At 37.5% G+C, this 24,274-nt stretch overlaps 3 protein-coding genes across 4 annotated transcripts in view; 1 reads left to right on the top strand and 2 right to left on the bottom strand.

Moving 5' to 3' along the window:
• Nucleotides 1-2,539: 2,539 nt before the first annotated feature.
• On the top strand, nucleotides 2,540-8,218 carry LOC110467117 (mucin-3A-like). The gene is made up of 4 exons (XM_021524049.1): nucleotides 2,540-4,150; nucleotides 4,194-5,000; nucleotides 5,060-7,435; nucleotides 7,544-8,218. Exons 1-4 carry the CDS (start codon nucleotides 2,540-2,542, stop codon nucleotides 8,216-8,218), a joined length of 5,469 nt encoding a protein of 1,822 aa, XP_021379724.1.
• Nucleotides 8,219-16,419: 8,201 nt separating this feature from the next.
• On the bottom strand, nucleotides 16,420-19,774 carry LOC110467144 (D(2) dopamine receptor-like). Its single transcript, XM_021524088.1, has one exon. The coding sequence runs from the start codon at nucleotides 19,368-19,370 to the stop codon at nucleotides 17,796-17,798; it is 1,575 nt and encodes a 524-aa protein (XP_021379763.1). The 5' UTR covers nucleotides 19,371-19,774; the 3' UTR covers nucleotides 16,420-17,795.
• Nucleotides 19,775-23,662: 3,888 nt separating this feature from the next.
• Nucleotides 23,663-24,274, bottom strand: part of LOC110467140 (Hermansky-Pudlak syndrome 3 protein-like) — a 30,254-nt gene continuing 29,642 nt past the window's right edge. For both annotated transcript variants that reach the window (XM_021524079.1, XM_021524080.1), the window contains one exon: nucleotides 23,663-24,223. In XM_021524079.1, coding sequence (XP_021379754.1) covers nucleotides 24,042-24,223 — 182 coding nt within the window. In that variant the 3' untranslated portion in view covers nucleotides 23,663-24,041. The remainder of the gene's footprint in view (nucleotides 24,224-24,274) is intronic.

Genomic DNA, 24,274 nt, shown 5'->3' with positions numbered 1-24,274 from the left:
CCAAAATCTGACACGTCCTTAAATGACCATAGCTTTTAATAGGACATAATTCACAAACAATCTCTGCATACAGTAAATATTTTACAATGTTGTGAACATATCTCCGTTTAAAAATATATATATTACAATGTTTATTTTAATATATCTATTTACATAGTACATCTCGCATATTGTTGTGAACATAACTCTGTATATACAAAATATATTACAATGTTGTGAACATAACTCTGTCTATACAAAATATATTACAATGTTGTGAACATATCTATCTACACAGTACATATATTATAATATTGTGAACATAACTCCGTGCACAGCTAATATCTTAAAATATTGTGATCAAATCTATGTAAAAAGTAAAGTATTTATTCAACGAAGCAAATAACTACGCTATATATCCTGAAAAATATGGACGCTCAAGTAAGATTTCGATCGAATATATTTCATCAAAAACATTCGCATAATTTGAAAAGAAATGAATACGATTTTACAAGAGAATACGTGACGCAAATAATTACATCTTATGTTAGGTACATTAAAAAAGGAAGTTAGGTGGGGTCTTTTAGTATGTATTTATCATGTGAGTTTAAAATGAATACATTACGGAATAAAATCGACCAAGGATCGCTTTATCCGAGCGAATCCTCGTTAAAAAATTGTTTTGTGTTGACCCGAACTAAACATACTTACATTACTGTTATAGTGACGTACAAAGGCAGTTTGATACAACAATAAAGACTATTAAGGTTTCTTGGTACTAGTGATGCACAAAGGTGGGTCAACCGTTTCTTAAAAGGAAGCAAAGCCGAGTGGGCGAAGTGCCTGTATGGGCGATGTATCAATTACACGCGTTCGGGTGGTTTGACACAATAGATTGCGTGCACAGTGCGTACGTTTAAATATCTACCATTCATTCTGCATAATGATTGTCTAAAACAGTGTATTTGCTGCAAAGAACTTAGATTTAGCGAGATACTTAAATTCGCCTTTATTCAGAGAGAGAGAGAGAGATCTTCGCTAATACAAATATTTGGAAAAAGACTTATTCGGACAAACATATTGAACAAATACAGGGATCGATAAAATATATTCACATGCTTGAAAACCCATACTTACACAATGCAATATACCAAATACTAGTTTTGTTTCATTGAGCCGACAATGCATACAAAAAAAGATAACGGTCGATTCCCTTTCGGAATAAAATTCACATGTAATTATTCATTTCTGAATGAAGCATAATTAAGTCAATTTAAGAAAAAGAAAAAAAATGAATGTTCTTTTAAAGAAGGAAATATAAATATTGTTTTAACAACTTCACCATATGACGTGAATTATTTCAACAGAATGCGTTAACTCTTTGCAATCAAAATATGACAGCGAAGCATAGGCATTGTTTTTTCTTTATATATAATAATGATCATTTACATTCATAAAAATCATCATTTAGACACACATTGAAATCAAAATGTACATAGAACTTTAATAAGCATTATTTAATATATATCACTCCAATATTCAAAGCAACCTGACATTGAATTGGTAGGAAATATGTAGATGATAGAGGTACCACAGACAAGTATTAATAAATATAATTTAAAACGTTTTAATTATTACAAATACACAAATTACACAGTGGAATAGATAATTTAATATCACAAACAGCTGAGCAATATAACTAAATTTAAATGTTTTGCATTTCGAACGAAACATATAATAAACCAATGTTTTGTTGTTCTTGTTATTTTGGTCGGATGAATTGCAACTCTTCGTAGTTTGCATATATCTGATAATAAACACATGAGTAAAATGAAAATTTTCGAAACAGTCCAAATATTAAAGATTTTCTTACTCATGTACGGTAATTTTCATATCGACTGAAATGATATATTGTTTACCTTCGTTTGGATGCCATCATCAAGTACAGCCGTCAAAGGTCAACACAATCAGTCTAGGGGGAAAGAACCAATACGTTACTAACACTCTATTCACTCTATTACATATATATATATATTGACTTTCCAGTTGTTGCTGATTTTACTATTAGTATTGATTGAATATTATTTTTTGACGAGGTCAGTACGTTGTTAAATGGACATGCGTTCTCGATCGATATCACTCTATCAAGTCCATATGTTACAACATAAAGATAAAAAGTCCAAAAGATGTAGTATTTATGTACATTCCATTAAAGCAATATCACCTTTGGAAATAACATCAAAGCAGTGAAATTAACTACATCATCATTTTTATAATTACAGTTGCTACAACCACTCTGCCACCAACAACTACCACGTTACCACAAACTACTACAACTACTCTACCACAAACTACCACTACCATTCTACCACAAACTACAACTACTCTACTACAAACTACAACTACTCTACCACAAACTACAGTTACTCTACCACCAACAACTACCACGTTACCACAAACTACTACAACTACTCTACCACAAACTACAACTACTCTACCACAAACTACTACTATTCTACCACAAACTACAACTACTCCACCACAAACTACTACAACCACTATGCCACCTACAACTACCACGTTACCACAAACTACAACCACTCTGCCACCTACAACTACTACTACTCTACCACAAACTACTACCACTCTATCACAAACTACTACAACCACTCTGCCACAAACAACTACTACCACTCTACCACAAACAACTACTACTACTACTACTCTACCACCAACAACAACTACCACTCTACCACAAACTACTACAACAACAATGCCACCAACATCTACTACCACTCTACCACAAACTACTACTACTATGCCACCAACTACTACAACCACTCTACCACAAACTACTACTACTACTCTACCACAAACGACTACAACCACAATGCCACCAACATCTACTACCACACTACCACAAACTACTACAACCACTCTACCACAAACTACTACTACTCTACCAAAAACTACAACTACTCTACCACAAACTACTACAACCACAATGCCATCAACAACAACTACCACTCTACCACCAACTACTACAACCACAATGCCACCAACATCTACTACCACTCTACCACAGACTACTACAACCACAATGCCACCTACAACAACTACTACTCTACAACAAACTACTACAACCACAATGCCAACAACATCTACTACCACTCTGCCACAAACTACTACAACCACTCTACCACCAACATCTACTACCACTCTACCACAGACTACGACAACCACAATGCCACCTACAACAACTACTACTCTACAACAAACTACTACACCCACAATGCCAACAACATCTCCTACCACTCTGCCACAAACTTCTACAACCACAATGCCACCTACAACAACTACTACTCTACCACAAACTACGACAACCACAATGCCAACAACATCTACTACCACTCTGCCACAAACTACTACATCCAGTCTGCCACCAACAACAACTACCACTCTGCCACAAACTACTACTACCACTCTGCCACAAACTACTACAACCAGTCTGCCACCAACAACAACTACCACTCAACCACAAACTACTACAACCACAATGCCACCAACATCTACTACCACACTACCACAAACTACTACAACCACAATGCCAACATCATCTACTGCCACTCTGCCACAAACTACTACAACCACAATGCCACCAACATCTACTACCACCCTACCACAAACTACTACAACCACTCTACCACAAACTACTACTACTCTACCAAAAACTACAACTACTCTACCACAAACTACTACAACCACAATGCCACCATCATCTACTACCACTCTGCCACAAACTACTACAACCACAATGCCACCAACAAAAACTACTACTCTACCACAAACTACTTCAACCACAATGCCACCTACAACAACTACCACTCTACCACAAACTTCTACAACCACAATGCAACAACCAACAACTACCACTCTACCACAAACTACTACAGCTACTCTCCCACAAACTACTACAACCACTCTACCACCAACATCTACTACCACTCTACCGCAAACTACTACAACCACAATGCCACCAACAACAACTACTACTCTACCACAAACTACTACAACCACTATGCCACCAACAACAACTACTACTCTACCATACTACAACCACAATGCCAACAACATCTACTGCCACTCTGCCACAAACTACTACAACCACAATGCCACCAACAAAAACTACTACTCTACCACAAACTACTTCAACCACAATGCCACCAACAACAACTACCACTCTACCACATACTAGTACAACTACAATGCCACCAACATCTACTACCACTCTACCACAAACTTCTACAACCACAATGCCACAAACAACAACTACCACTCTACCACAAACTTCTACAACCACAATGCCACCAACAACAACTACTACTCTACCACAAACTACTTCAACCACAATGCCACCTACAACAACTACCACTCTACCACAAACTTCTGCAACCACAATGCCACAAACAACAACTACAACTCTACCACAAACTTCTACAACCACAATGCCACTAACTACTACAACCACTCTACCACAAACTACTACAACCACTCTACCACCAACATCTACTACCACTCTCCCACAAACTACTACAACCACAATGCCACCAACTTCTACTACCACTCTACCACAAACTACTACAACCACAATGCCACAAGCAACAACTACCACTCTACCACAAACTAGTACAACTACAATGCCACCAACATCTACTACCACTCTACCACAAACTACTACAACCACAATGCCAACAACATCTACTACCACTCTGCCACAAACTACTACAACCAGTCTGCCACCAACAACAACTACCACTCTACCACATACTAGTACAACTACAATGCCACCAACATCTACTACCTCTCTACCACAAACTTCTACAACCACAATGCCACCAACAACAACTACCACTCTATCACAAACAACTACAACCACAATGCCACCAACAACAACAACCACTCTACCACAAACTTCTACAACCACAATGCCACAAACTACAACTACCACTCTACCACAAACTACTACAACTACAATGCCACAAACAACAACTTCCACTCTACCACAAACGACTACAACCAGTCTGCCACCAACAACAACTACCACTCTGCCACAAACTACTACTACCACTCTGCCACAAACTACTACAACCAGTCTGCCACCAACATCTACTACCACTCTACCACAAAATACTACAACCACAATGCCACTAACTACTACTACCACTCTACCACAAACTACTACAACTACAATGCCACAAACAACAACTTCCACTCTACCACAAACGACTACAACCAGTCTGCCACCAACAACAACTACCACTCTACCACAAACTACTACAACCACAATGCCACCAACAACAACTACCACTCTACCACAAACTACTACTACTACTCTACCACCAACTACTACTACCACTTTACCGCAAACTACTACAACTACAATGCCACCAACATCTACTACCACTCTACCACAAACTACTACAACCACAATGCCACAAACAACAACTACCACTCTACCACAAACTACTCCAACCACAATGCCACAAACAACAACTTCCACTCTACCACAAACTTCTACAACCACAATGCCACCAACAACAACTACAACTCTACCACAAACTACTACAACTACAATGCCACAAACAACAACTTCCACTCTATCACAAACTACTACAACCACAATGCCACCAACGACAACTACCACTCTACCACAAACTACTACAACCAGTCTGTCACCAACTACTACAACTACTCTACCACAAACAACTACAGCTACAATGCCACAAACAACAACTTCCTCTCTACCACAAACTTCTACAACCACAATGCCACCAACTACTACAACCACAATGCCACCAACAACAACTACCACTCTACCACAAACTACAACAACTACAATGGCACCAACAACAACTCCTACTCTACCACAAACTACAACAACCACTCTGCCACCAACAACAACTACTACTCTACCACAAACTACTACAACCCCTCTGCCACCAACAACAACTACTACTCTACCACAAGCTACAACAACCACTCTGCCACCAACAACAACTCCTACTCTACCACAAACCACAACAACCACTCTCCCACCAACAACAACTACCACTCTACCACAAACCACAACAACCACTCTCCCACCAACAACAACTACCACTCTACCACAAACTACTACAACCACTCTGCCACCAACAACAACTACTACTCTACCACAAACCACAACAACCACTCTACCACCAACAACAACTACCACTCTACCACAAACTACAACAACTACAATGCCACCAACAACAACTACTACTCTACCACAAGCTACAACAACCACTCTGCCACCAACAACAACTCCCACTCTACCACAAACTACAACAACTACAATGCCACCAACAACAACTACTACTCTTCCCCAAACTACTACAACCACTCTGCCACCAACAAAAACTACTACTCTACCACAAACTACTACAACCCCTCTGCCACCAACAACAACTACTACTCTCCCACAACCCACAACAACCACTCTACCACCAACAACAACTCCCACTCTACCACAAACTACAACAACTACAATGGCACCAACACCAACTACTTCTCTACCACAAACTACTACAACCACTCCTACCACAAACTAGTACAACTACAATGCCACCAACATCTACTACCACTCTACCACGAACTACTACAACAACAACTACCACTCTGCCACAAACTACTACAACCAGTCTGCCACCAACAACTACTACTACTACTCTACCACAAACAACTACACCCAGTCTGTCACCAACTACTACTACCAGTATACCACCAACAACTACTACCACTTTACCGCAAACTTCTACAACCACAATGCCACCCACAACTACTACACCACAAACTACTACAACTACAATGCCAACAAACTACTACAACCACAATGCCACCATCATCTACTACCACTCTGCCACAAACTACTACAACCAGTCTGCCACCAACACCACAAACTACAACTACTCTACCACAAACTACTACAACCCCTCTGCCACCAACAACAACTACTACTCTACCACAAGCTACAACAACCACTCTGCCACCAACAACAACTACTTCCACTCTACCACAAACTACTACAACCACTATGCCACCAACAGCAACTACTACTCTACCACAAACTACTACAACTACAATGCCAACAAACTACTACAACCACAATGCCACCAACAACAACTACCACTCTACCACACACTACTACAACCAGTCTGCCACCAACAACTACTACTACTACTCTACCACAAACAACTACAACCAGTCTGTCACCAACTACTACTACCACTATACCACCAACAACTACTACCACTTTACCGCAAACTTCTACAACCACAATGCCACCCACAACTACTACTACTCTACCACAAACTACAACAACCACAATGCCACCCACAACTACCACTACTCTACCACAAACAACTACAACCAGTCTGTCACCAACTACTACTACCACTATACCACCAACAACTACTACCACTTTACCACAAACAACTACAACCACAATGCCACCCACAACGACTACTACTCTACCACAAACTAGTACAACCACAATGCCACCAACAACAACTACCACTCTGCCACAAACTACTACAACCACAATGCCACCCACAACTACTACTACTCTACCACAAACAACTACAACCAGTCTGTCACCAACTACTACTACCACTCTGCCACAAACTACTACAACCACAATGCCACCAACAACAACTACCACTCTACCACTAACTACTACAACCACTCTGCAACCAACTACAACTACTACTCTACCACAACCTACTACAACCAGTCTGTCACCAACTACTACTACCACTATACCACCAACAACAACTACCACTCTACCACAAACTACTACAACCAGTCTGCCACCAACCACAACTACTACTCTACCACAAACAACTACAACCAGTCTGCCACCAGCTACTACAACCACAATGCCACCAACAACAACGATCACTCTACCACAAACTTCTACAACCACAATGCCACCCACAACTACTACTACTCTACCACAAACTACAACAACCACTCTGCCACCAACAACTACTACCACTCTACCACAAACTACTACAACCACTCTACCACCAACTACAACTACAACTCTACCGACAACCGCTACGTCTCCAACTACAACCACCACTGCGATACCTCCCACTGTCCGCCTGGTGAATGGATTCTCTGTCTTCTCTGGTCGCGTGGAGTTGATTCACAATGACACTTGGGGCACAGTTTGTGATGACGGTTGGGATAACAGTGACGCCAAAGTGGTTTGTAAGATGTTGGGATATAGGTAAGTAACAGGGATGTGTGAGACATTCAGATAGAAAAAAAAGCATTGGTTTATGTGATAGAAAATACATGTAAGAACTGATTCTATGGCTGTTTATATGATGTTTTGGTACTGTAAGCATTGATTCTACGTGGACTATGGGATGTTTGGATTTTGTATGCATTGATTCGACAGTGGTCTGTAGGATGTTGAACAACACGTAAGCAGTGTTGACATTCCACTACTGTGATAAATATACATGCGTTTTAATAGATATTATAAATGGTGTAGGCTGTATCTCTTTTATTAAAAGGACAGCAAATTAACTTTCTATTTGTAATGTAAAAAAAGATGATAAAGTGTATGATTTGTATCTCGTCCCCTCTATAAAACAAAAGTGATCATAATAATAAAATACGTTATATATATAGCGCCCTATTTAATTTGTCAAATTGCTCTAAGCGCTTAACAACATATGGATAATAGTATTAGTTACATTTGATGAAAAAGACTTACAATCCCCAATATACATGAAGCAAGAGATAAGCATCTCAAATATGTGCATATAAATGAATAAATAAAGGATGGTATGTACAAGACGTCTGTGCAAAGAGCCTACAATGCAGACGTGAAAACGTGGGTCTTTATATCCTTGATAAAAAAGACCGCGCGTGAATACATCAAACAAATAACTGGACTTTAAATCAATAAAACTGCAAAGAAAAAGCACGAAACCGTTACGAATTAGAAACTTATTTCAATATGCGTCAATCTGTTTAGTTCAGTTGCTATTACGCAAACTATGTAACATATTTCCAAGCATGTCACAAACACGCGGAGCGTAACAAATGAACTAAACAATGAACAGAAGTCGGAGAAAATGAACTTCGCGTTGATGGATTTAGTTAAACTCGCCAATGACTAATGAAGGGGACAATAACTTGGAGATGTGACACATTGACATCAATATCCTGAACGAGCGCTGTTTCTATTAATACAGCACGAAGTCTCCCAGGTATTATTGCCAAATACGTATATCATCATAGATATCCGCTGTCGAGGAGAGTGTATATTTCCAAGAATCATGCAAAACCTGAACATATAATATAATATCAGTAAAAATATTATATGATTAAGAAAATGAGACATTTAAAAGGAAAACGTTTGGTTTCCTAGATTTAATGTATGAACGTTATGAGAGAAAAAGGTCTGCAAACTCGCGTTGATATTCTACATATGTTCGGAACACTGAAATCATTTTTGTATTATTTTGTTTGATCTTGAGTATCACTTATGTATCCTATATGGCCGGAGTCATCCTAGATACTCCAGAGGATACGCTCACTTTCGCTCTCTGCACCCCTGGAATATGTCATAGCAAAGTTGAAGGCTCAGCTTGCACCACCTTGTGGCTGAGACGAGAAGACTAGTTCGATCATTTGATGGACATCAAAAGAAACTCCTGGTCGCGTAACGGTAATCTTCAAAGGACACGTATCAGCCTAGTGATTGGTGTTTTTACTTGAGACCTATCAAATAGGTAGCTATGTGCCTTCAATTTTGCTATGACATGTTCCAGGAGTGGAGAGAGCGAAAGTGAGCATATCCTATGGAGTATCGAGGATGGGACAGAGTGGTCACATGGTTTTAGTACATTGCTTTGTATTGTTTTCTGCATCTACGAATAGAGTATTTCCAAAAGGATGCTTCAATTCGTCGTATCTCTAGTGATTAAATGCGGCATTACCACAGAGCAAAGCAAACTATGAGAAGATTAATAGAATCTTCTCTGTTATACCCTCAAGGTATGGGATGATTATTTTTCTCCCATCCTATTATTTCAGTCACAGCTCCACCGAAAGTAGTCTGCCATGTTTGTAAACAAAAACGCATGTTGTGTATGCATATCGTCATTCACTTTTGATGACGTCACAATTACCGATGACGCATTTTAATGACGTCACAATTGAACACGTGCTAATCTGCACGAGGCTATCTCCCCCTAGTGGGTGACAAGCTGATATTTCCCGGCTAAAACGGGAGACACACCTGTGAAGGGTGGGAGAAAGTGGTATGAAAGTTACGTATAATAATGGATAGAAAATATATTCTGTAATAATAGCTAATATTGTTTTAATGTTTACTTCAGTGACGGTACTGCCATCAGATATTCTGTATTCGGAGAAGGGAGCGGTACGATATGGATGTCTGACGTCAACTGTATAGGAACCGAGTCGGACATAAGAAATTGTGACTTCAGCGGATGGGGAGCTCCTTGTAACCATAGTCAGGACGCTGGAGTCATCTGTTTTGACGACACTGGTAGGTTCATGTTTGTTTACTTGCAGTTAGGTTGCTTAGTTTGGTATTATATTTATTTTAAGTATACTTTACTGCATAACAGATTTTAAAATAGTACGTACAAAATCTATAGAGAATGTTTTATTAATATGTTTTTTATTGCAGGGGTAAATGTTTAATCAGTTCAAGGAAAGTAAGATAAGCCATGAAATGAAATAAAAAAAAAAGATTTATCAATAAATAAATAGATTATTATCTCACTAACAGCAGCATTAAAAGAAAAAACCCAAAGATGCGACAAATAATAGTTGAGTCAGGACATTGTATTTTTCATAATCCCATCACGCCTTTTTTCGGCGAGTTCAATCATATTTGATTAAATGCTGTTCTTCTGTTGTTTGCTTAAGTGTGAAATAAAACAGAAAGCAAGTCATTTATTTTATCTTGCTAAAAAAAATCGGTGTTACTGCAACTAGTTTTAGTTAAATTATTGCATCAGAACTGTTATCTAGATGTCCTTTTTATTAGTTTGAAGCAAATCATGTAAAGCTAATACTATTTTAGTTCTAAATAAACTACAAAGATACTTATTTAAATTTTCTACTAACATGTCGCCAATGTTAAGAACTTTGTAGCTTTGTAAATTGATATAGATTTTTTTTTTAAAAATTGTGATATTTTTTCTCCTTTTTTATTGTTTGAATTTGTATTTGCACTTTAAGGTAGATACATATACAATGTTTTTACCAAACACACCTGTAAACTCAGGTAGACTTATCTTAAAAAAGGAACGTTACAATAGCATTTGAACTGTTCATTCGAAGTATAGAAATTAACGGACTTAAACTCGCAATGATTAAGTTTATTTGATGAATAATTTGGTTAAAGGCATTACGGACATTTACAGTGTATATGTACATTTCTTTTCTGTCTTTTTTCATAAAAATGTATAAGTACTAATTATTCTCCTGGCTAGCAATACATTTTATACGGTATTAGTTTGTGCCATTCTTATACCGCATGTGCATTACGCACCATTTCCATGTAAACAAAGCAGCTTGCAGTGGAAGTGTCGGCGAGTGAAACTTGTTACCGGGCCAACTACGAAGTAAAACTATCCAAAGATGTTTATTTGGTTTTTTTGGGGTAGCTTGGGTTGATCTTGAGACATGTTCATTAAATTTCTGAAGATCTATTCGACCTATCACCTCATTAAATAAAATAATAACAAGATACATCTCTGATAATGGATATGTGTTCGATTTCTACTGTTATAGGTACCAGCGACTTTGACGTCCGTCTGGGGGAGTCTGACCGCGTTGAAGTCTACTACAATGGTCAGTGGGGTTATATTGGCGGCTGGTCCTGGGACGACGATGATGCCAACGTAATATGTGTTATGCTAAACCACAAGTATGTAGCTGACTTTCCTATCTTTCCTACCAACCTTTTTTTACTTGGCTTTCTACTTTCTCTTCCTGGTGGTGTCTTTAAAGTCAAACGTCTTCATTTGATTATGGCTTAAAGCCTTTTGCGACGAGGCTTTAAACCCCAATCAAAATAAAATGTAAATGAAATAAGTCCTGAAAATTTGGTGGTTTCCAACACAATAAAATATCAGCCACAGCAATGGTCGTGATCATTGACACATATTTTGTTGCTTTATGATCAATCTTACTTTTTCCGCGACAATTTTACAAATTTAGATAAGCGTTATGATCGAGCGTCGGAAATAAACTGCTAAACAATAGTATGGATACAAGTCCTCTGTGTGTATGTGTTTAAAACACTGAAATCTACAAACGTACGGTATTATTTCCAAAATTACATGTGGTGAGTGGAGAATTTATTTTTATTTTTATTCTTCTTAAAAGTTCCGGGACGGCTCTTACAATTGACCACTTCCACGGTAAAAACAACCGTACACAGCCGACGTGGATGGACAATGTCCAGTGTGTTGGAACGGAGACCTCGATTATCAACTGCCAGTTTGACGGATGGGGCGTGATTGTCTCAGCATATAACGACACGTACCAGAATTCGGCGGCAGTCACGTGCTCTGACGAACCTGACCTTGATTCTGGAGCTACAAGTCCGCAGTTAAGCCCTATTTTGGCCATACTAATCCTCGGTTATTTCGTTCTGTTTCTCTGTTGTCCTTCAGCAATACTTGTGTGACGTTATAACGAAGACTGGCGCTGTTTCCCGTTAATAAGTATTGAAGGATCCTGGGATCAATGTCAAAAACTGTAACTTAGTCTAGGAAACTGTCTTTTCCGCCATGATTATAGCTTTTATAAACCATTTATGAAGCGAACCATACCTTTCGGGACCTTTATGAGAAGTTGTAAACAGTTACGGTGATTTGACTGTTAATATTCGTCGTGGGTAGACAGGGATTCGAACCCCGTGACTTCAGATTGTTACACCATCACTCTAGCTGATTGAGCTACCTAGTTAAGGACGTTATCTGGCCGAACTGTGTTGAAGTTATATCCAAACGGACGTTAACAGGAAGTTACTGCATCAAGGAAAAAACAGACCAGTGGAACAGGGATCCGGAAAGTACTGCAGTATTAATGGGATTAAGGAAGTCATATTCAGTATGTCGGTTTTGTATAAGGTAATCTTACTATTAAACAAGAAGTATAGCCTCGGTAAGTCGAAATTGCTAATTAAATGTTACTTTTACAAATGTAATATTACTTGAGTATGCTGAAATTTTTAATAAGGTGATGTTAATATCATAAAACGTAGGACAGCTTCGGTATGTCGATTTTGACAATGGAATGCTACTTTTATAAATGTTATACAACTTCAGCATGAAGATTTTTTATAAGGTAATGATACTATTGTTGAAGATGCTAATGGAATGTTACTTTTATAAAAGTAATATAAGTTAAGTTTGTAGAGGTTTTCACTACAGTCATAACCTGTATTAAGAGTTCACCTTCGGGGAGTTCAAAAAGTGGTCTTTTAATACGAATAAAACTTAGTTCACAGTGAAATAACTGCGATGAGGAGCATTTAAAATGGTCTCTCAACACAGGCAGTCACTAAATAGAGATGGTCACTTTATCGAGGTTGGCTGTATAGGCAAATTTAAAACATTGAAAAGGGATTTATAAATCCACGGGAATATAAGAAAATAACTAATTCCAACATCATAAGAAATATTTGCTATTTATATTTGAATTAATGTCTATGGTTGCTTCTACTTGAACTAAAAAGATGTTATATAAAGAGAATATAAATACTATATGTTTGACCCTCAATAGAATACCTAAAGTGGTGACGTTATCTAGACGTAAGTTATTCCCTTTGAGCCTGCTCATTTCGAATAAATTTACGAAGGAATATAGAAATTTGAGATTCCTTTCAACTACTTCTTTGATATATACTGCACAACGATATTTAGATAGCATTGCATTTAATCTATTTGTAACTTGTGCATCTTATATATTCGCGTAATTATTGACTAAACTATACTATTGATACGACATTGGCCAAATTTGCCATAGACCATTTGTATTCTCCATCATCTAGTGGCAAATGTCACATGTCTGTTTATTTACCATCTACTGTAATCTGTATAGTATCATGTTATCAGACATGTCATATTATCTGTGATAACTATTTGACATGAATTGGTTTGTGTTGTTTGGATATTGTCCTATTTAAGTCCGTGCTATAACATTCACAACGTTAACAGCTGGGATGGGTACTACGGTGTATACGCTGTAAAGGTTATGTAAAAGGTGGCGCTATGAAACTGGTGTCGTTAGAAGCACGGTCCAACCGCAAACCAGAATACTTAACACGCCTCCGACATACACGCAGGCACGTGGATGTATATTGTATATACTAATAGTTTTCCATTACACTATATCTTTATATGCGATTCCTTTTATGTCATTACTTTAATTTATACATATGCTGATTGGAGTGAGAGTCGATAATATTGTTGTAACTTGTGAAATGGCAAAAACTGACATCCGGATTCATTTGTTACCATTACCTATTTAACATGGCGGTCAGTAGAAACGGTGACAGCTATGATTGGGCTCCCGCCTGGATCCGCCCCTGTTGTGCCCAATCCATTTGCACTTTTGTATGGCAATGTACCTTGTATATAGTCCTATTTTAAAAGCTAATATAGTTAGCTCCAGATAAGGCTATTGACAGCTTTTGTGATATCCTCAAATTGTGTGAACTGTATGATTGCTATTTCAATGAGGAAAGTGCGTTTGAATTTCTTTTCCTGCCTCGAAAGGGAGCTATATTAAATGTTGTAAGATAGATATTAATGATAATAGGTGTGTTGAAAACATTACAAGTATTACTACGTCATTCAAACAAACGATAGCGAAGAAGCTGGTCTTTTTCTGCTGAATCAATCAGCGATAGACACTATTTTTGTGTCACAGATTATTAGATTGTATTTGAATTATATTTTCTTAAATAGTTTATCGCTTTTCATCATTCTTCATATGTATGATCATAATTCTTTGTCAAACAAGATATCATAGGAAATTATTTAACGTGGGACAATATTTTGATTTCATGGAATTAATCACGCACATTATTGTATCATAACTTATCTTAACTAGTTTCTACATTTTAATGTATTCAAAATATAATTATATTTAATTTCAAGTCACTGTTGTTGTTTTTGGTTTGGTTTGGTTTGGTTAAGTATTGTTTAACGTCCTATCAACAGCTATGGTCATTTAAGTATGTACAGTTCCAAGAATTTTGCTAAAAATCATAAACAGAGATAGCATAATGTTTTCATAATCTAAAGATTATGACAAAAAATAATATTATTTGAATCATTAATACTTTATTTTACATTTTTCAAATATGAGTTAAACATGTGCATGAGTAAAGAACTAAAATAAAAAGTGTAAAATCTGAACTGCATTGTCAACAGAGGAAAATATCAACAGGAATACCGGCCACCAAATCGAGAGAAAAGGCAACATAAACACTCAATCGCAGGCAATAAAAGGGATTATCGAATGTGATAGCCGTCATTATTAATCGTCAAATGCAGGAAAATATTAGGTCACCAACGGTCAAAAACATGGTATATGAATATTGCGTTTATTTACTTTTAATAATTCAAAAAAAGGAAAGATTATTATTTTCAATTATAACATGCGACTTGGGACATTTAAAATATAATAGTATGATTTAAAATAAAAAATAAAAAAAATTGACTTAGATATGATTTTCTTTCCGAGAGACTTAGATCAGAAAGTGTTGTCTGTACTAACACTGATTTATAACTCTGATATTTCATTGTCTCGCATTATTAAAGACATTTTTTTCTATGTTTAGGATCACTATTGACCTACGCGCTTTCCTGGACAAGAGACATCGGACTTTTTAAGGAGGCGGTTAATGGGATGGGTGTTAATAATTTAATGTTGATGTTTCATCGCTTCCTGTGATATTTTCATATGAACTTTGAGTTCTCATCGAGTCTTTGTGTAATTTTCTGATGCACAAAATAAATTGACAATCAGGGTACCTGTATACCGGACGGACGGACGTAGACATATATAGCGTCCCATCCGGTACAATATCTATGTGTTCACGACTGGTGACAGTGTGACTGTACAGCCATTCAGTCCCCCGGCTCACAGCTGGAAAAAATCCACTAGGCCGGCTTAGATTTTCAATTCAATTTCTTTATTTCCAAATGCAACAGATAGCATATACGAGTTACAATATACATGTACCAGGGGCGTTTCTAGGAAATTTGAAAGAGGGGGCGTAGAATGAAAAAAAAATTGGACCTTTTTTTGGCTAAAAAACATAAAATAATTGTGAANCCCCTGTGTACATACAAGAACATATTACAATCCATTTATGTAAGATGGTGGAGGACATAGAGTAAAATGCATAGTAATGTTGTCAACATACAAAAGAAAATATAGGAACATACACTATTGATCAGATATTAAGTATAGACTTTTAGAAGTAGCCTGAATTAGATACTTACTAAGGTTTCTCAATTGTTTTACATTTTTGCAGGCGAATAATTGTATTAATTTATAGACGGATTTTGATTAATAAAAATATATGATTGAAAAAAACAAATCTTGAAAATGTTAGTGTATGCTTAAGCATACAAGCGTACATGTATGCTACGCCACTGTGTAAACATAGTACACATACATACCACATATCATGGTTAGCGTATTACTGAACTGATAGTATAGTAACTGGAAGTCAATATCGTATCTTGCCCAATATCAATCCGAGACCCGATATCAGCCCAAGGGGCCGGAAACTCGAAGTTTCGGAACCCCGAGGGCTGACACGGGACGAGGGTAGGAAATAGAAACCATTTTATCAAGGAATATACATTGTCATTAGATTTTTTTATTTTTTTTTTATTTACAATAACATATGTCAAACTTTTAATTTAAATACAGTTGTGATATCAAGTACTCAAATAGAAAAAAAAACATACGTATCGAAGCGCGTTATGCCTGCAAAAACAACTGTTCCACCGTTTGTTAAAAAAATGTTTCACGATACAAATGAAACACAGACAAAAATGATAGAATCGTTGTTTTGAAATTTTCCGACATTTAAGATTCTACATGTACATATATATGTCATACAGTTTCGCTCTAAGATACATTGTATTCTCAAAGAAACAACGGCACAGCATTAAACAAAGTTTGAACAGATCGGCATGGCATACCGTCTTAACTGTTTAAAAGGTGCATTTCAAAACTGAAAAATAAATAAAACATATATCAAGTGTGGACTCAGTGCATCAGATAGTAGTCATTTTATAAGCCCACCTCTAAAACTGTACAGGTACGTGTATAACTTCTTATGCGTCCTCGAAATTCCAGGGGTTACGCCTACTTATATTCTCGGCACCATGACGAAATCGACCACTCTGAACGCTAACGGAGGACACCAGTGGGCTAGTTTACTCCTTTGATGTACATAAAAAAATCACGCGGAAGCGTAACGGTAAAATTGACAGGCTTTGAAGTCAGGCGTCGCTCCTCTGCAATCTTCGAAATACCGGTATTAGCCTAGCGACTGATCATACAGCTACCCGCTGTGTTTGCCTTCGATTTTGTCATGCATAGATCAGGAGTGCAGAGAACGTAAGCGAATGTTACACCTGGAATATCGAAGACATAATGCCATACGGCAATTACACATATACAATATATGTAATACAGAATCATGTGAAATCCATTCTGTGTCCCCTACATTTCTTGATCATGCGTTTAAATTGGTTTCTAAAGTGTCTGTCCATGAAACCATATACTACTGGATTCACGGCGTTGTTTATGAAGAACGAATACCTCATTATTGGTCCTATTGAGCCAAAGGCACTGGCTACATTCCTTCTCATGTCATCATCCACGTTCCTCATTATCACGTGAACGAAGTAAGGCAGGTATCCCCCAAAGGAAAGCACCGATACCACGAGGAACATCATGGTTACTCGTTTACTCTTGCTTATCAGCTGGCTGACCTTTTTCTTGGATACTCTGTAATCCACAAAACGTTTGACGGATTTCTTTTTCACTGAAGTGTTTTGCACAACATCTGTCTGTTTATTGGACTCCGTTTTTGCGTTAATCTTCATGTCCATCTTCATATTGTCGGCATTGTTGTTTCCGTTCAACGTGTCATGTTTTGCTGGAGATTCCGGTGGTACAGTTGTTGCCACAATCGGAGCCAAAGCCTTTCCACTAATTTGCTCAATTCCGTTTAGGACAGTGTTTTGCTGGTAGGGTTGGTGATTGTGTGCTGAGTTTTGGTATCCAAGAACATCATCACTTGTGTAATTTGGTTGAAGTTCACATGTACCACTTACTGATGTAATGCTGATCTCACTCTCGGCAGACACTGTTGGTTCATTTTCTACTTTATTCTCGTCAGTTGGCGTTTCACTTTGTTTTACCAAAGGTTCTGGATGTTCTTCGGGGGCAAATTTTACAGATTTTTGTTGTAGTCGTTCGATCTGGCGCATAGACTGCTGTCGTCTGATACGCTTAGCAGCCTTTGTCGCTCTTCGAAATCGCTCACTTTTCATTAGTTTCCGTCCAATCAACGAATAGAACACAATACAGAGCACAAAAAGAATCACATATACGGCAAACAATAATGCAAAATAAATTGTTTCAAACAGAGACGCCCTGTATTCCTCAACAACATTGCATTCGTGTCCTTGAAGGTTGTTGAAGGGTGTGGTGACAGAAGTGATTCCGTACATGGCCAGGAACGGTGAACAACACAGCACAACAATTAACCCCATCAACCCGCTTATCAATCTTGCCTCCGCTCTAGTGAGCTGCCGGTCTGTTGGTTTGCAGATTCGGCGGTACCTTTCGATGGCGATCACGTCTAGCAGAAGAGGTGAATACATCGAGAAAACGAAGTTTATAAACACGAATATCCTACAGGACCATTCAGAAGTAAAGGTAAATGGGTGCGTGGAATCGTAAATAACGTACGGTATACTCACAGAGCAAGCCACAAGGTCTACACTGCCAAGCCACAGAATGAAAGTCCGATAGATGCTTGGCTTAAATCTAATTGCATACACAATCACTGTTAAACCATTTCCAAAAGTGCCGAGGAAACACAGAAATGCTAGAAACGCTAGCACAGGTATACCTGTAGATAGTAAATTTATCCGTTCTTCCTCCTCCAAAGAAATGTTGGCAACTGTAGATAGTAGATTTATTCGTTCGTTCTCCTCCATAGAAACGTTGGAAACTTGATTGGTTTCAGTGTAATTAAACATGTTTAAAAGAGCAAGTTTGACATTCTAATACCGTAAGTACAAATCTATTGACGAGTACAGCATGTGTAGTTGTTTCCTTTTCCAAGGTTTTCTGATCACGTGCATGAATTGAAACAATGGACACAGATAATGCACTGCAGGTTTATACTTCAAGTATTAGTTCACCATATATCCATCCGACCTAAACTACTAAAGTTAATAATATCCTGTCGAACAGTCCTCGATGACTTTTGTATTTGTCTTTTCCGATTATATCAAGGTCAACATATGTGTATAAAAAAATACTATGAATGCGCATGCGTCACCAAGCATATAACCACGGCACTGGACTCATCCTTACCATAAGCGTTAGCGTCAAAGGACCAGCCTCCCAATGTTCTAAAATATTAAATTATCAAACTGTTATGGGTGTAAAACTACGGGGATTAAATTAGGTATAAGTGGGGTCAACGATGACATCAGTAAACCTGTTGCTCCCGACTCGTCGTGTGTCGGAACTGGGCAGGCGGTAGGCACTTGAATGACATCCGTATTAAGTTCATGTTCAAACTCTTCTCTGGTACACCCAGACTTTCCTTTTACAAAGATATTTAACTAGATGCATAAGCACTTCAATTACTCTAGTGCTTGATGTATATACATATACACATATAGTTCTTAAATACAAGTACGTTTCATCTTGATATAAGTGACTAGGGATTAAAATTGTACTCTTTGTTGTAATAGAAAAGAGAATATGACTTTTTGTAACCACGTTTTGTAAACGAGATTCCATGCAAACGTACATTACCAGTAGTAAGTGGTGAGGATTTTTTATTCAAATTTGCTGATGTAATTGAAATTTAAAACGACTTTTGTGACAACTGCTGAAAGCAGTGCAATTAACATATTCCATATCGAGCTAAGTGGCAAGGATTGTATTAATGCAAGTTGTTGTAAGTCAGTAGTGAATTTAAGATCAGCCCACTTAATGTCTAAGGACAGCGGGGCTGGTCAAAGGTGATCGCCCTGAAGCAAATCCTCGTGTCGGCCAATATCTGATGTCCCCATAGCAATTCCATCCCCTATCTAGAAGCCAATTTGTATAAATATATATATATATATATGAACTTTGTTTAATTTCACAACAATTATGAAACAAGTTTCTTTTTTAAACTCTTGTTGGCCCGGATGTTAGCACGCAGGGAGTCTTAATGTGGGAGGAAACCGGAGTGCCAAGAGAAAACCCACGTGGTCGGCATGCGCAGGTGACCCCATATCCTTTCACGTCCGATCGGAGAAACGAACCCCGGCAGCCTTGGTGAAAGGAGAGTACATTATCCACTGCGCCACCCAATCAACCAATTTGTTTTTTCTTTTCTTCACAGAAGTGCTATGTTTTGAATAATTACTTGGGAATTAAATGTGTATAGATAGAAACAATACCAACAGTGGTAACAAATTCCATTGTTAACCAAAAGTGGTTGTGATATGATATAGACTAAAGGGTCACACAGGGTCACATGGTACAAGACCGGTACGTACATGTAATTATAATCACGTAGGTTACGGACGGTTTGAAGCTGCAGACAAGTGGGTAAAGCGGATAAAGATATAGATCACAACTGTTACACTTGGTGCAGCAGATGGACATGTATTTGTTTCTCTTGAATGTTACACTAGCAGTAATGAACCCTAGCAGAGACATGTAAGAAAACCCTTATTCTGTAGGTTCTGTAGGGGATGGGATGGGAGAGAAATGTGTTTAACCCGAAGTAAAACAGGCATGGGTTTGACAGGAGTAAAACCTGTATATGTCATGCATGTTACTGGCAGTTACATTGGTTCCTGCGCATGCTGGGCAGAAGTCAGCCCGGTATATGGTATAAAAACAACCCATGTCACAGGTAAGTATGTATCTGATAAACATGTGTATGAACCTGTATCTGCATCATTGCTTGATACATCAAATACATATTGTAATTAATTCTTTATGAACAATAACTTTTAATTACTTTCAAGTGAGATCCTGGAATGCATTACCGTTTACTCTTTTTGATGTATTTTTAAGTACACAAGCTATTTATAGCTTAGAACTATATGTGCTATATTAAGCTTTCTTCAATGCGTAAAATAATTAATAAGAATTAATAATATTGAATGAACATATATTACTTTGTTTTACTGACAGTAAACCTCTTTTGGTATCTACGCTAGCCAAGGGTGGTTACGATCCGGTACGATGAGTAGGAAGACCGGACCGGATTATCCCGGGTCGTAACGCTTGGCTATGGAAGATGCAAATACTCAGACACTTTGGGACATCAGCGCCACAAAAATTTAATTTGGTCTAGTTAAGTTTGTTCAACCCTTCTTGAGTAGTAGTCTTTATAGGAAAGTTTACATGTAAACAACGTAACAATGGCGCCACACAATAGTATAAGCTCACATGATATTTTGACTGTTAATCTAAACATGAAGTGGATGGGGTAGGAAAAATACAATAAGATTGGTTTTCTTTTGAAAAATATTTATTATGCAAATACAGCAAACAAAATATAACAGCATAAATATAAATGTATGAGCACTTTATAAAATTATAGCACAAATTATTTAACAGTTTTGCATGATAGTTGTATCACAGATTTGGTTGATAAGAATCTCCACAAAAATAATAATTGTTTGTTCATATGGAAATAGATACAATTACAAGGTACAAATTACATATAGATACAATACACATCTCTGGGTACGAAGGTTGGATTCTTTTCACTCATTCCACATGTCATATTCGACCTTAGGATCCCTTGGTGTTTCATAATGTAGGAAAATAGAATTATTGCAAAAACTTTCAAACTTCTAAAAAATGAAACTGAAAATTTGATTTTGATAGTAAAGTGATAAATTCTGCTGAAGTGATTGCAAACCCTGATTAGATAGAGGGAAATCCACCTGTGCTTAGCAATTTAGGAAATATGTAATGATTGCAATGATTTCCAAAATTCTAAAAAACAATTTACACTTTTACAAATAAGTTGATAAAATGGAGTATTATGACCAGGGAATGGACAGAGGGAGATCGTTATTGGACAAGACACTTATTTGGTTTAGTATGGTATGTTTCTTAACTCGTACAACCCTGATGGCGCATTTGAACACTTCCAATTCAAATGTTGGAATAGTTCATAAAGAAATTTCAGGAGTGAATGAGTTAAATGAATAAAATGCATACAGAGAAATTATCAATGGAGAGACATAGATAACATATGTGACTTAATCATTGACCAATCAGAACCTGATTAATATAACTCATGTCTACTTGCAATGGGGTTTCTCTGGCTGGGAATGTCAATACCTCGGCTTGAAGTATTGCTGTGATGTGTAATTAATGCAAAGAAAATAATTTATCCAGTTACTGTTCCTAAATCTCTTGTGACCTGACTGACTTGGAGACAAATATGTGACCATTGGTTAAATGATAAATGCTAAGTTTCTTTTGAACACAAACAGTAACTGAAATCTAAAATAAAAAAAAATTAACATCCAGTTGGTTGGATGGGTAAACATATCACCTGGCCCTCTGAATACCTGCAGTATTAGAGCGATATTTGGTGAAAAGTGTCAAAATTTTCTGACAGCTGACTTTACTGACTCAACACATTGTGGTGCAGTGAGTTGTTTTCAGCGGTTTAGATTCAAGACAACAGTCATTTGCACTCTTTGCTTGAAAAAGGAAACAGACGTTTTAAAAGTCTGAAACATGAGTTTTCAATTACTGTTTGTGTTCATACCAAACTGATGAATATCATTCCGAATGTTAGCTAAATGAGTTTTCGTATCGTCAAAATTTCAAATTATAAAAGGTAAGGTACCAGAACAGCCACTACTGTGAGAATACACAAGGAAACATTGTTCTCTATTAGATGTTTAGTATATTTTGTACCAGTCTACTGCATACTCTGAAATGTTCGTCCTCTCCAATGAGGGCAAATTTATGATAACAGCGAACATTGCGGAGACACAGTAGACTTGTGGTAGGATGCCAAGGGTTGCGGGTTCAAGTCACGGCATGGCATTGTGTTGTATCTTCAGCAAGATACTTTACTCAACTTGTTCCAGTCTACTCAGCTGTAAATGAGTACGTGGTTGGGCAGTGCTAGAATTGTAGAATGCTAGCTGTGAGCGCGGAAATGGCAGCACCGTCTGTATGCTCCCCAGGGAGTTGAGAAAGATGTTGGCTGGTTGCAAAGGCCCTATACCACGGATATTAATTTGTGAAACGCTTTGATACGACCTACAAACTAGGTTGTGATCAAGCAGTATATAAGAACCTCAGATTTACATTTTTTGCCCTCTGTAATGAGGGCAAATTTATCATTAGAGAACATTATTCAAAAACACAATGAACATATGCATCAAATGTGACGGGTGAAATTAACATCAGGTGAATATGGATTTTATCGGCGTGGGGCGAAGTATCACCAGGCAAAATTCTTCTGGTGTAGAGTTTGGTGGTACAAATGTTCAATCAAATGTACCTGAAAAAATCTTTTGTCTATATTTGCAAGTTCTTGGTATGGTCTGAGAAAATAATGTCTGCATCTGCCGTTAATTAGCACAAAATGACCACCTGATATGATGTCTGTAAAGATTACAACTTGTTATCAATTTTGAATGTTAAGATTCAGTTCACTATGATGTCACGTTCTTGAGGTGCTCTCCCTTGGTTACGATGTTGGACAGTAACTTGCGAGATTGCTTTTTCTTGTAACATGTCGCTATGAAAGGAAGGAAAAACATGACATTTCCGTTGCCAGGTAACAGGTTCAGGAAGTCAGCTGGTTCCATCGCACTAGCCAACCACGAGAACACACCTGTCAAAAAGGATAATGCCATAAAATTAGAAGAGCATACATGTAGGAGGG

The sequence above is a fragment of the Mizuhopecten yessoensis genome, unplaced genomic scaffold (assembly GCF_002113885.1).
Source record: "Mizuhopecten yessoensis strain PY_sf001 unplaced genomic scaffold, ASM211388v2 scaffold11161, whole genome shotgun sequence".
Lineage (NCBI taxonomy): Eukaryota > Metazoa > Mollusca > Bivalvia > Pectinida > Pectinidae > Mizuhopecten > Mizuhopecten yessoensis.
This window is presented reverse-complemented; position numbering and strand designations above follow the sequence as displayed.

Coding starts and splice junctions, on each gene's coding strand:
- LOC110467117 (XM_021524049.1), top strand. CDS start 2,540: ATGCCACCTACAACTACCACGTTACCACAAACTACAACCACTCTGCCA. Junction 4,151..4,193: donor CAAACTACTACAACCACAAT/GCCACCAACAAA, acceptor ACTACTTCAACC/ACAATGCCACCAACAACAAC. Junction 5,001..5,059: donor CTACCACTCTACCACAAACT/ACTACAACTACA, acceptor GACTACAACCAG/TCTGCCACCAACAACAACTA.
- LOC110467144 (XM_021524088.1), bottom strand. CDS start 19,370: ATGTTTAATTACACTGAAACCAATCAAGTTTCCAACGTTTCTATGGAG.